The sequence below is a fragment of the Serpula lacrymans genome, assembly GCF_000218685.1.
Source record: "Serpula lacrymans var. lacrymans S7.9 unplaced genomic scaffold SERLAscaffold_6, whole genome shotgun sequence".
In the NCBI taxonomy this organism is placed as follows: domain Eukaryota; kingdom Fungi; phylum Basidiomycota; class Agaricomycetes; order Boletales; family Serpulaceae; genus Serpula; species Serpula lacrymans.
In genome coordinates this window covers 555555-569969 of record NW_006763295.1, presented here as the reverse complement: position 1 = coordinate 569969, position 14415 = coordinate 555555, and the positions used below count along the sequence as shown (strand labels likewise).

The window sequence follows — 14415 nt, the reverse complement described above, 5'->3', positions numbered from 1 at the left end:
CCCAATGTGGCCACATTCGATAAGCCTCATAAGCATAACCATTGCCCTCTGGGCAGACCCCACCTGTATCCAGATCACACACCAGGCCATCAGTTAACAGTTTGCAGTCCTTACAGTGACAACAAAACAACAATGTATGGATGCAAGAGTGAGTAGCACCAAGGTAGCCATGTGACAATAGATAGAATGATCTAAAAGTGCAAGAAAGGAAAGGAAGGTAATGAGTAATAACTAAAAGGTCCTTCGAAAACATAGCGGACATTTGTGCTCTGCTGGAACCTACGGGTCCAGGAATGCCAACAAAATTTCCCAAAATATGATTGTGTAGATGGATTTGAGTTCACCAAACCTTAGCTTACACCCATGCTAGCTGACTCCTCCATTCAATCAAATTTCATCCCCCCGGTAGCATTAACAACAATAATTTAGAGTGACGCTCCCTCTTGTCGTCTTTATACTGCTCCCATGTACATGGAAGGTCTGTATCCTAGCTATCGTGCTGAAGTAAGGAACATGGGAATAGCCAACGCTGCCTGCCCAGGGACCAGGGTTGCCCGAAGGGCCATGCTGTATATAGGTATCAACTGTCATATCAATAATTAAGTCGGCAAGGGAGCCTATCATTCTCCCCCAACCTTCTTCGTTCCATGCTTATCCTTCCATTCCAGCGCATGCACAACCCACCCTACCATATCCACTTCCCTCTTCGCATCCGCCACAAGCCACGGGTGTGCCAGCAACTCTGCATAGGTGGCTCGCTCCTCTGCTCGCTTTACGAGACATCTAGCCACCCAATTCCTCGCATCGGGTGTCCACCGCCTTGGGCGCCGCCATACATCACCAGTTTCTTCAGCCGCGTCCTCTGCAAGGTCCCGTCGCTCTTTCCCTTTTGATGTAGAGATCGTCATCGTATTATCTCCGTCACCATTTGGTTCAAAGCTAGATGTAGCCGGAGGCTCGTCCTCGTCCTCCGGCAGCCCGGGTGGCACGCCATCCACAATCGCACTCAGCTGCGCGAAAACATTTTCGTATGTTTCAGGGGGGTATGGATACTTCCCCTTTGCAACTTCCACGACTGAGAGACCAAGTGACCACACGTCCGACGCTACCGAATACGAACCCTCGTCCATCCCTCCCACCACTGCGTCGCCATGCAACGTCGGCTCAGGCAAAGACGCGGACGAGCCCTTGATCCTCTCCGGCGCCATATACGACTGGCACCCTATATTCGTCTTCGCGAGACTCTTCTCAAGCTGGCCGGATACACCAAAATCACATAGCTTGACTTCTCCTTTGCGATTGACCAGGACATTCGTAGGTTTTACGTCGCGGTGAATAATTTGCATTTCGTCTTTAAGCCATTTGAGGCCTTTGACCATGCGGGAGGCGATACGGGCGAGGACATGTTCTGTGATGCCCCCAGGTTGGAGGCGATCGAGGGAGCCAGCATCCATGTATTCCATGCAGTAGTAGACACAAGATTCAAGGAAGAAGGCGCCGTAGAAGTCGACGATTGTGGGGGAGCGAGCGCGGTGGAGGATGTCGAGCTCCATGAGAATTGAATTTAGTTTAGAGGAGTCGAGTTCGAGGCGGATCTCCTAGGTTAGGTAGGGGCGTATAAGTTATGGATAGGAAGTGAGGAGGGAGGAGAGACGTACTTTCATCGCCATTGCTACTTTAGTGGGTTTATGTAGGACCTTTCTTACGGTGCCGTAATTTCCTCTTCCAAGTTCTTCATCGAGCTGGAGTTCGCCCATGTTGATAGCAACAGAAGAGCCATTTGAGAAGTCGACACCCGATGCGTGTAGGACGGCTTTTCCGCTAAAGTTAAGTCTCCCAGAGGGGTCACTACAGGGGTGTGATTAGGATGATGGATATGAAAATCACGAGGATGAGAGTGACGTTGCGATGGATATGAAAAGCGGGGAGTACAAAAGAAAGGTACACGTACACGATTTTACCAAAGTTGGCAAAGGGGGTGGAGAAGGTGTTGCCTCTTCTTGGGGTGTCGGGATCTAGGTTCGGTCGTCCAGCGCCGAGGCCAGCGTTTGCAGCGCCACCTGCGGGAGGATTGATGTCGGATAATTTGAGACCAACTTTGTTGCGACGTCCAGGGAAGGGAGATCGGGGAGGAGGTGGTTGTGGTTGTGTGCGGAGAGGGAAGGAATTTGGCTGGCGGAGGAGAGGGTGATCTGAGTCTAGGGAAGTGCGTTGGAGGGCCTGTGCTGCGGAGTCGACAGAGGAAGGAGAGCCGCGATTGGCCATCTATAGTAGATGTTGAGAGGAGAGGAGGGAAAGGGAGAGAGAGACATACGGCAGCCATTTTAGCCAGGAGAGATGGAGGGATGGGAGTAGCACCTGATCCATTTGCGCGGAAACCGGCGGTCCTGGTCGTCGTTGCTGGCGACGAGGACGACTGTTGTGGCGATGGATGGAGAGGTTGTGGATGAGATGATCTGGGAGGAGGAGGACGGGAGGGGGGGACATTGTTTGGATGAGGTTGCATTCTAACAGTCGATTGGAGAGAGTGGGTGGGTGGGTAGTACAAAGAGGTGATTACCATATATGTAGATGCCCATGAGTGGAGCGGATACTGTCTGGGGTCTCTCTCCTCGGTCACCATCACGCTGGTCACGACGTCCCTCTGTCACCACGTCACCCGTTCACTCCCTGTCACCACCGTCACTCTGAAGATCTGCCCATCGTGTCTCTCTACGCAGGTAAGTCGTGCTGCTGCTGCCAGAGACGGTGCTGACCTGTCCCAGCTGTGATTCCTCTGATCGTCGTCAGCCGGCTTCTGGTCACACTCGTCCGATCACTCGCCACTCGACTGAAACCCAGCCACTCGATGTCCATCCTCGTCAAGTGGGGACGGGAGAGGTCTGTCCCCCCCTTCATTCATGCCCAACGCTAACCTCCCACATGTACAGGCTCCACGTCCCCCTTCCCCCACCACATACAAAGCTCGCACTCCTCCGTCACTCCCTTGCAGAGTACACACAGCTCCCTGAACATGCTTTCAAGCTCGTACACGCAGGTGCCGTCATGAAAGATGACTCTGCACCAAGTACGTTCATCCCTTTCATCTCCACCCTCTGTCCTCATGTTATCCACCCCTAGTCTCCTCATACTCCATCCGCCAGAACTCTACCATCGCCATCATCGGTGGCTCTGACCTCCCACCTCACAACCGTCCTTCCGCAATCCCTAAAAAACAACCAGAGCCAAAAACAGAGCAAGGCACCATCTCACAGATACGCTCAGAACTCGACAAAGTTCGCAACACCCTCGTCCCTTCCGTAGATATTTTTCTCTTCGCTATACAAAACGATGTCATCGTCTGGCCCCCTCAAAACGGTTCAGCTCCTTCAAACACCGCCCTCGCACCACTCCCTCCTCTCCAGACTCCCACTCTCGAACACACCCGCCTCGCAGAACTCCTCCTCCAGTCTCTCCTCCGTCTCGACGCTATCACCGCAGACGGTTCCTGGACAGATGCTAGACTTGAGAGAAAGGGTGCGGTTAAAGAAGTACAGGGTGTACTAGATAAACTCGATGGTGAATGGGGCAGAAGGAACTCAGGCAGGCTATAGACGCGTCGGTGACCTCGTATATAGACGGATGACGGAAGGTATACCTCGCATCAAAGTACAGTACAGTACTATATTCCCTACAGTGTCGGCAGAGGCCTAGTCCAATAGAGCTTTACAACATCCGCAGTTCTATGCAATTTTTCGTCCTCATTACGTCGCAAGACCGCTATCGATCTTCTCGAACCATGGTACTCGCAGGGACCACACCGATCAGAGCCAATGGCGCTCGAGACTTGAGTATGTTCAATGTTTGCCAATCAGAGTCTAGAAATAGCCAAGGGCATGGCCCAAGCGTGGACATCGCCTCGGCGCTTCTTGCATGGGTAATTCCTTTGATGAAGCTGCCTGCTTTCTTCTTCTTCTTCCCACCACAAAGACTCCCTGTCAAATCGTCGTTCTCACTCTAAGCAATCCTCTAAATCTACGTCTCTACCTATTCTGAAACATGTCTATTCAGGAAAACAACCCTGGGCCTTCTACTGGATTCTTCAACCAGGCTCAAAATCCCATCATCAGTGGGAGCAATCTCGTCGATATTGGTGGGACCATGAATACTACTACTATTATCACAAACATGAACAACCCTACTGGCGCTTTGCCTAAGGATCAAGCGGGTGTTCCTCGGTTCACCAACGCTCCTGTGGACCTTTTATCTCCAAATTTTATGGGGCGGGACAAAGAGCTCGAACAGCTCAGAAAATTATTCGATGCGAGCGAGCTTAAGGGCGACGTACCTATTCGATGTGTCGTCCATGGAATGCCTGGACTGGGGAAAACTCAGTTAGCCTTACAGTACTGCAACTCGGAGTATGTAAAGAAACGTTTCTCACACGTGTTTTGGATGTCAAGCACCACGACCGACAAGCTTCAAGCTGAATTTGAGAAACTTTTTGGTGTTGTTTGCCACTCAAATGGAGGCAATATTAAATCGGATGACAAGTTTGTAGCTGTACGCCGCTGGCTGGAGCAGTCTGGTCCCGCTATGTGGCTCATGGTATTCGATAATGTCGCCAAAGAAACTCTGGATTTTTATCGAGAGTATATCCCTCGCACCAATGCGCAGGGGAGGATTCTGTATACTACACGCACGTGGGACGTCGCAAATTTGGTGGTCAATGCTGCAGGCAAGGTGCATCACACTATTGCACTTCGTGTATTAGATGCACAAGACGCAGCCAAGCTGTTTCTCGCTGATGCAACTATGGACGTAGCGGATACTTCGGTTGCTGTTATGGAGACTGCAAAGCAGTTGACGAGTAGTTTAGGACAGTTGCCTCTGGCCATAGTCCAAGCAGCGTCATTCAAGAGGAACTCACCACAAAGTATAGAACAGATATTGTCGCTGCTAAAAATTCCGGCTAGCAAATTGGCGGCAAGTATTGTGTTTAATGTCTAGATGTCTTGTTTACTTATATGTGTGTCTGGGCAGGTCGTCGAATGGGAAAACGACCTTAGTGTTTATGAGCAGAAGTCTGTCTCTGCTGTGTTCAGTAGTCTTTGGGACCGCCTGAACGACAGTGATCCTGTGGCTGGTCATTTTCTCAAGCTATTGTCGTTTTTTGACCCAGAGAGTATCGAGCTAAAGATCATTTCTGATGGAGCTCAAAAGCTGCTTACTTCCGAATCACAGCCAGTGATCGCTGTATCGTCTACAGGCTTAGGTAACAGACCTGCGCAAACGAAGTTGCGTTTGGTGAACAAGCTGTTGAAGAAACTTCATGTGAAAGGGAAACAAAGGATTGTACCCAGCGGTAGCGGGTCAAATACTACAGATACCTTGACCCCTCCCAAAAGCTCGATTACGAGCTCACTTATCTCGGTGATGAGTACTCCTACCGAGTTGTGGAAGGCTGTTAAGCTGCTACGGAGCATGTCGCTGGTTGACCGCCATGGCTCAGATGGTGCTGTGTTGCGTATTCATGATTTAGTCAGTTTCATGACTAGAGAAATGACGAAAAAAAACGACAACTGGGCCGAGTTATTTGATTGCGCCGTCAAGTTTATTGGCTATGTTAGGAATGATATCAAGGATGATTGGTCACCTTTGTGTTGGTCTGAATGGGATAGGATTGCATCACATGTACGTTCACTGGTGCTCTTAGACAACGGACTGCAAGAGAGAAACATGACATTAGTACGTGCAGCAACAGGCATGGCTAGTTACATGTCAAGCAAGGGCAGGTTTAATGAAGCAATGGCAATGTTTGACCAGATGATGAGAATTCAAGAGATTCGGCTCGGACATAATCATCCATCCACATTGACAACCATGGATAGTTTGGCATCAGTATATCTCAGTCAAGGAAAATATAACGAGGCTGAGGCATTATATGGGAGAGTCCTGGCTAGTAGAGAGATGGTTCTTGGTGCTGCACATCCATCCACATTAGCAACTATGGATAAAATAGCATCAGTGTATCATGGGCAAGGAAAATATAATGAGGCTGAGGCATTATATGGGAGAGTCCTGACTAGTAAAGAGATGGTCCTTGGTGCTGAACATCCATCCACATTGATAACTGTGAATAATTTGGCATCGGTGTATCAATGGCAAGGAAAATATGATGAGGCTGAGGCATTATATGGGAAAGTCCTGGCTAGTAGAGAGATGGTTCTTGGTGCTGAACATCCATACACATTAACAACTATGCATGATATAGCATTAGTGTATAACATGCAAGGAAAATATAATGAGGCTGAGGCTTTATATGAGAGAGTCCTGGCTAGTAGAGAGATGGTCCTTGGTGCTGAACATCTATACACATTGGCAACCATGCATAATTTGGCATTAGTGTATCTCAACCAAGGAAAATATAATGAGGCTGAGGCATTATATGGGAGAGTCATGGCTAGTAGAGAGATGGTCCTTGGTGCTGAAAATCCTGACACATTGACAACCATGACTAATTTGGCATCAGTGTATCACAGGCAAGGAAAATATAATGAGGCTGAGGAATTATATGGGAGAGTCCTGCCTAGTGAAGAGATGGTCCTTGGTGCTGAACATCCTGACACATTGACAACCATGAATAATTTGGCATCAGTGTATTGCAGTCAAGGAAAATATAATGAGGCTGAGGCACTATATGGGAGAGTCATGGCTAGTGAAGAGATGGTCCTTGGTGCTGAACATCCTTACACATTGACAACCATGGGTAACTTGGCATTAGTGTATGGCAGGCAAGGAAAATATAATGAGGCTGAGGCATTATATGGGAGAGTCCTGACTAGTAAAGAGATGGTCCTTGGTGCTGAACATCCATCCACATTGATAACTGTGAATAATTTGGCATCGGTGTATCAATGGCAAGGAAAATATGATAAGGCTGAGGCATTATATGGGAGAGTCCTGGCTAGTAGAGAGATGGTTCTTGGTGCTGAACATCCTGACACATTGGCAACTATGGGTAACTTGGCATTAGTGTATGACAGGCAAGGAAAATATAATGAGGCTGAGGCATTATATTGGAGAGTCCTGGCTAGTGAAGAGATGGTCCTTGGTACTGAACATCCTGAGATGGGCAACCATGCATAATTTGTCATTATTGTATGTATGAGGACCCTTACATAAAATTGTAGATAAATACATATGTAGCTAATGTGTGATTTTTGTATCATTATACCAGCATTAACTTCCAGATAAGACCATGTTTTGGAGGTAGTAGTTAATATTTTCAGGCATACTGTAGGTTGAAAAAGTGAATTAAAAAGATATGAATACATGGCTCTAAGCTTTCTAGGAGCCAAGAGATTCTTAGACTAAAATTTGCAAACAGCATTACAGGAATTGTTCATCATGAGAAGGGGTTATTGCTACTACTCCATTATGGCCATTACAAACATTGGCATACAGATACCAAAACTGCATAGCCTTAGCATGCAATAGCAGATTTTGCATCACTATGCCAGTATCCTACAGCCTATCAAAACAATGGGGAATGTGATATTGCTTGAAATAATGGGTGCACTCTGCCACTTTCAGACAAACTATGAAGGAGATTGGCATATTTATAAGATCTCGCATTATTCTCAAGGTGCAATGCTTGGGAACCTGGATAACTATTTGTGGTATGTTAGGTGTACCATACATATACATAGCTTTACAGACGCTGGGTTAAAGTCTGGCCTTAGTGCATAGATGGTCATCAAGTTGGATAAATATTCAATAATCCATGATATTGGGTGCTCAGGCATAAGAGTCACCGGTGTCATGCACCAAAATTGATTGGTAGCATGGACAGGTGTCAATAATGAAGCAAATATTCAAAAAGACTCGCCTTTGCGCCACACAGGCACAGTGCCACATGGAATAGTAATTAATATTGCCTGTTTCAAACTTGCGGCTGATCAGCACCACCTCTATTAGGCAATCCAGTCACGCTCACCTTTGCTTTTCCACCCGGTACTTTCCGTGTTTCGGCATTTCGGCAAATTTTCGCGTCGCCACTGGCTACACATTGCATTGCGCCCTTCGCTTTTGTTGTTTCCCTTACTCCCCTTCCTTTGCCTAGCCCCACCATGGGCCCCTTCCTCTCCTTTTTATTCTCACCTGATGGTCGTTTCTGGATCCCCATTCTAATCCACTTTTTCACCACCTTCACCCTCCTCCTCCTCATCTTATCTGCACCCCCACCATTTCTGATGTCACCACTTCCTATCCGCTTCCGTTGCCAATCCGTTGACTACCACGTGCCACTGCTGATATCAGCAAAGCCCCGGCAGCCGGTCCAAATAGGGCAACAGGTCCATCTTCATGACGTCGATCTGCCATCATATACTATCAAAACATCGGTCGCTCGTCTTGCCTGGTTGGAGCGTGGGTGGGTAGTTTTTGAGCTGGAGAAGGTTCATCCCCTTGCGTCGCCCATGTTCATCGCTGTCCCATTCACTTGGGTACACTTATCATTTGTCCATCGTCTTCGCTACACCTACACCTACCACACGCTGCCTGGAACTCACTTGTTCCAAATTGGAACTACTCCTCTCCCTCCCTTGTTTGATCAGGTGGTCCAACACAACCAGTCCATTGGTAAGGCCATGGAACTGTCGGATTTGGACTAGGTGGTGGACCGGTGGCTCCAGTTTCTTTTGTTTCAGCAGAACATTCATTTACAGTGCGATTATTTTTGATTTTTGAATCATTTTTATGGACACATATTTTTTTAGAATGCCTGACTGACAATAAAGGAACTGTGTTGATACTGATAGTGTTTTGCCTTGCCCTTTTTTTTACTGCATCCTCCCATGACATCATGATTTTCTTGCTCTCTTTTTGCTATTGGACTTTACTTTATGGCTGTACAAACCTGTGACATTACTCACAGCATTCATTGTTCTATCCCTTTCTTTCCCTTATTTTGATGATCTTATCCTTTAGCAACTACACAGGATTTGTCAGCGTATATTCCTTCCTTCATGTTCTTTCTCATTCTTTTTGCGCAGCTATACTGTGCATAGCCTACCTTTCTTTTCACTATATAAACCCCTGTATTTTACCATGTAAAAACAATAAAGAACTCGATTCCAGACTTCTTCTCTAAATCTCAAGTTCACTACTCTGCTACTTGTGATCCAGTGTGGTCACAATACTTCCCACTGCTACCACTGCTATCTGCTGTCATTGTCACTCGTCATTTTTGAAAGTCACTGTCATCCCTTTCAATTAGAGTCCTTCTGAGCACTACAGTTTGTGCATCAGGAGCCTGCTATCACTGGGAACCTCGTCACCTCGTCATCTTTGTTATTCTCAAACCTACTTTGTGCTACAATTAGCAAGGTAGTGCTCATCTATACTCGTCATTAAGCCTGCATCTTCTATAAATTCAACTATCCCTCCTCCTCAAAACCCACACCCATACTTCTCTGGGTTTTACTTTGAAGGACCTTCATACATACCACCCCACGAACAACCAGAGCACCCACTGTTCTAGGAGGCAAAGCCCATAAACAAGTTCCGTGGAATCTGGGAGGATTGTTTGTTAGTTTGTTTTTGTGTGTGGTTTTCTAACAACAGTTCTCATCAAGAAGTTGGGTTCTATGACAATCAAAGATCCCAACTATCCTCTGCTCTACTATTGTGCTATCAAGCTTGACACTGATGCTAGACTTATACTTCGCCCTCCCACTTTCATGAACCAGTCAGCCAGACCATCTCGATCATCTCAAGGAAGCAGTAACTTACCCACTCAGCCTATTGCTCCACCCACTGCCACTCTGCCTACAGCACCTCGTGTTCCCTTCCTTTGCTATGGATGCGGAAAAACTGGTCATGGAGTTAATGAATGCGCAGATATGCTTGACTTACTGTCAAAGGGAATCATCAAGAAGGATGACACTGGTTGCTTTGTCATGTCTGATGGGTCCAGAATCATGCGATCAAGAGAGGAACCCATAGCAACTGCTGTACATTGCACTATCCCCAAGTCTAACCTCCTCACTACGACTTCTTTCATGTCCATTGCTGAAGTAGCTGACTCTGATTCTGATTCAGATGAAGAGCCTGTCTATGCAGTGGATCATCCAGACAGAGTGTTTAAGGAGAAGCACAAGCAAGTCTTTGATGGTGTCTACATTCCTCCTAAACCAGATTGGGCCAAAGCTGTAAAAGGAAAGAAGAAAGAAGAAGAGAAGCCTGTTGCTCCAACCATAGCCCCTGTTCCATCAAAACCACACATCTTTGATATTGCACAGCCTTTCTTTGATCCCACTAATGACGATGTAATCATGGAAGACGCTTCCCAGACCACCAAGAAGAATCCCCCTGCCGATAAACAGAAGAAACCACTCAAGACTTCATCTACACTTTCGCAGAATCTTGACTCCAAAGCCATCATTAATCAAATTCTCAGCACCCCTATCCCTCTATCTATTGGTAATGTCATTGGTCTATCAAAAGAAGTTTCCCAGAATCTCCAAGAAATGATGAAATCCAAGCGCATTAATTTTGGACTAGACAACAAACCCCAAAGCTTGACAGCTGAATCACTTTTTGCCATCACTCATGCCAACCTTATTTGTGTTCCTGTTACCTCTAATGGCAAAACTATTACAGCTATTGTTGATTCAGGGTCTGCTCTCAATATAGTCAGCCGCACTATTTGGGAAAATCTCATTCGCCTTCCCATGGATACTAGTATTTGACCTGTAGTCAAAGATGCCAATGGAGGATTTGGTAGACTTGATGGTCTAGTCAACAATGTGGCTTTATACTGTGGAGAAGTCAAAACCTATGCCAATATCTTTGTTGGGAAAGACACTGGATACGATCTACTTCTTGGACGACCATGGACACATGGGAACTATGTCTGTTACAATAACACAATTTCCGGACATCTTCTTTCTTTTTATTCTCCGCTTTAACTTTATACCTTAATTGCCACGCGGCATTTCCCTTTCTCGCGCCGCGTTGCCTTCCTTTTATTTCTAGACTTAACTCTCTCACGCAGTGGAGCTGGCCATACGGGCTAGGCCCTATGACATCATCAAGCCACTGCCTTCTTCAAACTGTATAGTACATATGTACAAACAAACCTGTAGTAGTATATATACCCCAATAGATCCAGGAGACTCCTCAGCAAGCCCTCCTGTTGTATACCAACTAACTCACTGCAGCCTTAGGGGTAACCACTCCCCATATTCATATTCTCTATAGTGTGTTCTGTGTGCGCCGGAGTAGATCACTCTTGGTTGTTACATTAGGACTCGCTCTCATTACTCTCTCGCACGTCAGTGCAAAAAGTCCCATTGGGCACCCGGACTCCAGGGTGAAGGAGATTGGTTAGGGTTAGGAATATCCCAAATAGCAGATAGGTGCGCTCCTAGCGACAGCCTTGTAGTGCTTTGGGAGTAGTCGGAGATTGAGATCCGATACTCAGCTGGGAAGAGGTTGATCGGCAGATAGCAAGCGGGGACCCCCAGTTACCTTTTTTTTACATTACCAAAGAGAACAAGTCGACATGTCGTCGCAACCCCAAGATATGAATGCTCTGCTGCACGCCATGCGCACGCAGATTGCAGCATTAACCTCACAACTCACGGAGATACAGGCAAACCCCCCTGTAGCAACCCCCTCGGTAGAGAAAAAGTTCAACAAGAAAGTCGAAGTCGTCGCTGACCCTGGCGCCTTCAAAGGAGATAGAGCGGGTCTTGGCAATGAACATGCAGTAGAACTGCTGGAACGCAATGTGAACCCTTGCATTGCAGAACAGATCTATCTGCAGGATACAAGGAGCGACAACTTGGCCCTGGCGGCTAAGGAAGTACGACAAGTCGGTAGAGCCATAGAGCTCTACACCATGCACCAAGGTGGCGGGTCCACCAAACAAAACAACATATCCCAGAGGCGCCCTGGGTCATCAAACCAAAATCAAAATCACTCTCACGGGTTTAGGCCGTTTGGGCTGCAACCAGGGCAGGGAGCCCCTATGGATATCGGCGTGGTCCAGGGAGGACAGATGCGCAGGTTTAAAGGGGCCTGCTATAATTGCGGCCAAGAGGGACACATGTCCCAAGATTGCAGAAAAGGGGCGCAGGCCGCCCAACAAAAAAATAACCAAGGGCGCCAGGCGCGCCAACTAGAAACTGAAAAACCGGACGATCGGCTTAACTCATTGGCCGGTCGTTCTTACGACAAAATCTGGGCCTTTTTCTACGACCAACAGGTCAACGAGATGAAGGCCCAGGGAAAAGCATTTGGAGCTTAGGTCACTTGGGTGCCTTAGCTCCACCTCAAAATGAAGTAAACCACAACAAGGTGGCCCCTGCTCCGGGGTGTTGCACGAGCAATAACGGAATGATGGGGATGGCTCCCCAATTTGTAAATAAGTTTCTAAATTTGATATCAGAAGTATGTTTTTGTATGAAGAAATGTAATGTAATATTTATGATACTACCGCTGCACCGGCGTCTCCCTTGGAGCGTGGCCCCGGCAAGACAAACACTAGGGTGCTTGATTCTGGTAAAACAAAAATAGAAAAACATGTATCATTCGAGATTCCTTCTTCTTCTTCTTCTTCTTCTTCTTCGGAGCCACCCTTTCCCAAAATCCCGAGGCGTGTGTTGATGCGCACGTATTTATTCCAAAAGGAGATCTGTTTAGATGTTGGCGTGGAAAACCTTGCCAGGGGCAAAGTACACTCAACGAGCGCATTGCTTGATTCAGGCGCTAACGGCATCTTCATAGATCAGGTCTGGGCGGAGCAAATTGGACTCCCCCTTATAGAATTAGAAGCATCTATTCCCGTCTATAATGTTGACGGTACGCTTAACGCAGGTGGCTGTATTACGCACAAATGTTCCTTTGTGGTTGAATACCAAGGACACAGAGAACGAGTCACTGCCGAAGCTACCCAACTAGGGAAGATTAATTTAATCTTAGGCTGGACCTGGCTATTTAAACATAATCCTGAGATCAACTGGCAGACAGGGGTTGTCACATTGTCACGTTGTCCCCAGGAATGTGTAAACTTGGGTAAACCTAATCACGTCCGTCACGATGAGCGTCTCGAAAAACTAAACGCTAGTCACGTTTACGAGCTCAGATCTTTGGAAAAGATCAATGATGACAATGATGAGGTAAAACCTGAGGAAGAGATTAAGAGGCTGGTACCTCCCGAGCATCACGACTTCTGGAAAGTCTTTTCTAAACACAAATCAGAGTGCTTCCCAGAGGCTAAGCCTTGGGACCATGCTATAGACTTGAAAGACACCTTCAAACCAAGGAAAGGACATATGATACCGCTCTCTGCTCCCGAAAGAGACGAGGTATCTAGCTTCATAGATGAACAACTTAGGAAGGGTTACATCAGACCTTCCAAAAGTCCTATGACGTCCCTGGTGTTCTTCATTCCTAAAAAGGATGGTAAGAAGCGCATGATTATGGACTATCGTTACGTGAATGAGCACACGGTTAAAAATGCGTATCCGCTGCCTTTGATTAGTCAGCTAGTGGACAAATTGGCTGGCGCCAGGATCCTGACTAAGATGGATCTCAGATGGGGGTACAACAACGTACGAATCAAAGAGGAAGATGCTTGGAAGGCTGCGTTCACGTGCCACTGAGGATCTTTCGAACCCCTTGTTATGTTCTTTGGGTTGACCAATTCACCGGCGACCTTCCAGAGCATGATGAACGAGATCTTTGCAGATATGGAAAACTGTGTTGTCATTTACATTGACAATTTATTAATATTTACGAAGTCGGACGATGAGGCTGAGCACGACAAGATCATGCAAGAAGTCCTTCAACGCTTACAGGAACGGGACCTATTCGTCAAACCCGAAAAGTGTAATTTTAAAGTGAAGGAAGTAGACTTCCTCGGTATGATCATAGGCCAGAACGGAATCAGGATGAACCCTGAGAAAGTTCAAGCTATTTTGGATTGGCCAGAACCTACTCGCGTCAAAGGAGTTAGGGCCTTCCTTGGCTTAGGTAATTTCTACTGAAGGTTTATTGAAGACTTCGCGAAAATCACGAGACCGTTGAACGATCTCACCAAAAAGGACCTTGTTTGGCATTGGGGCGCTAAGGAACAAGAAGCTTTTAATAAGCTTAAACAGGCATTTACAACAGCGCCCATATTGGCATTTCCTGAGTTAGACAAAGAGTTCCGGCTAGAAACCGACTCTTCTGACTTCGCCACTGGGGCTGTTTTATCAATCAAATGCCCTGATGATCTTTGGAGGCCTTGTGCCTATTTATCGCATAGTCTGTCGCCTACAGAGCGCAACTATCAAATTTACAACAAGGAGATGCTGGCCATCATTAGAGCTTTAGAGCACTGGCGGCACTACCTAGAAGGTGCTAGACACCAATTCAAAATTT

General features: G+C 46.9%; 3 protein-coding genes across 3 annotated transcripts; 2 read left to right on the top strand and 1 right to left on the bottom strand.

The window, feature by feature from the left end:
• Positions 1 to 373: 373 nt before the first annotated feature.
• Positions 374 to 2023, bottom strand: SERLADRAFT_465153 (uncharacterized protein; the record flags this gene model as incomplete). The annotated part of the gene is made up of 3 exons (XM_007317331.1): positions 374 to 1598; positions 1659 to 1848; positions 1952 to 2023. 2 exons carry the CDS (start codon positions 1755 to 1757, stop codon positions 621 to 623), a joined length of 1077 nt encoding a protein of 358 aa, XP_007317393.1.
• A 694-nt stretch (positions 2024 to 2717) lies between these two features.
• Positions 2718 to 7128, top strand: SERLADRAFT_414924 (uncharacterized protein; the record flags this gene model as incomplete). Its single annotated transcript, XM_007318119.1, has 6 exons — positions 2718 to 2880; positions 2931 to 3067; positions 3121 to 3530; positions 3677 to 3916; positions 4051 to 4974; positions 5023 to 7128. 6 exons carry the CDS (start codon positions 2849 to 2851, stop codon positions 7126 to 7128), a joined length of 3849 nt encoding a protein of 1282 aa, XP_007318181.1.
• Positions 7129 to 10250: 3122 nt separating this feature from the next.
• Positions 10251 to 10630, top strand: SERLADRAFT_386901 (uncharacterized protein; the record flags this gene model as incomplete). Its single annotated transcript, XM_007317330.1, has 1 exon — positions 10251 to 10630. A coding segment is annotated over one exon (199 nt), but the record flags the coding sequence as incomplete, so codon positions are not given.
• Positions 10631 to 14415: the final 3785 nt, after the last annotated feature.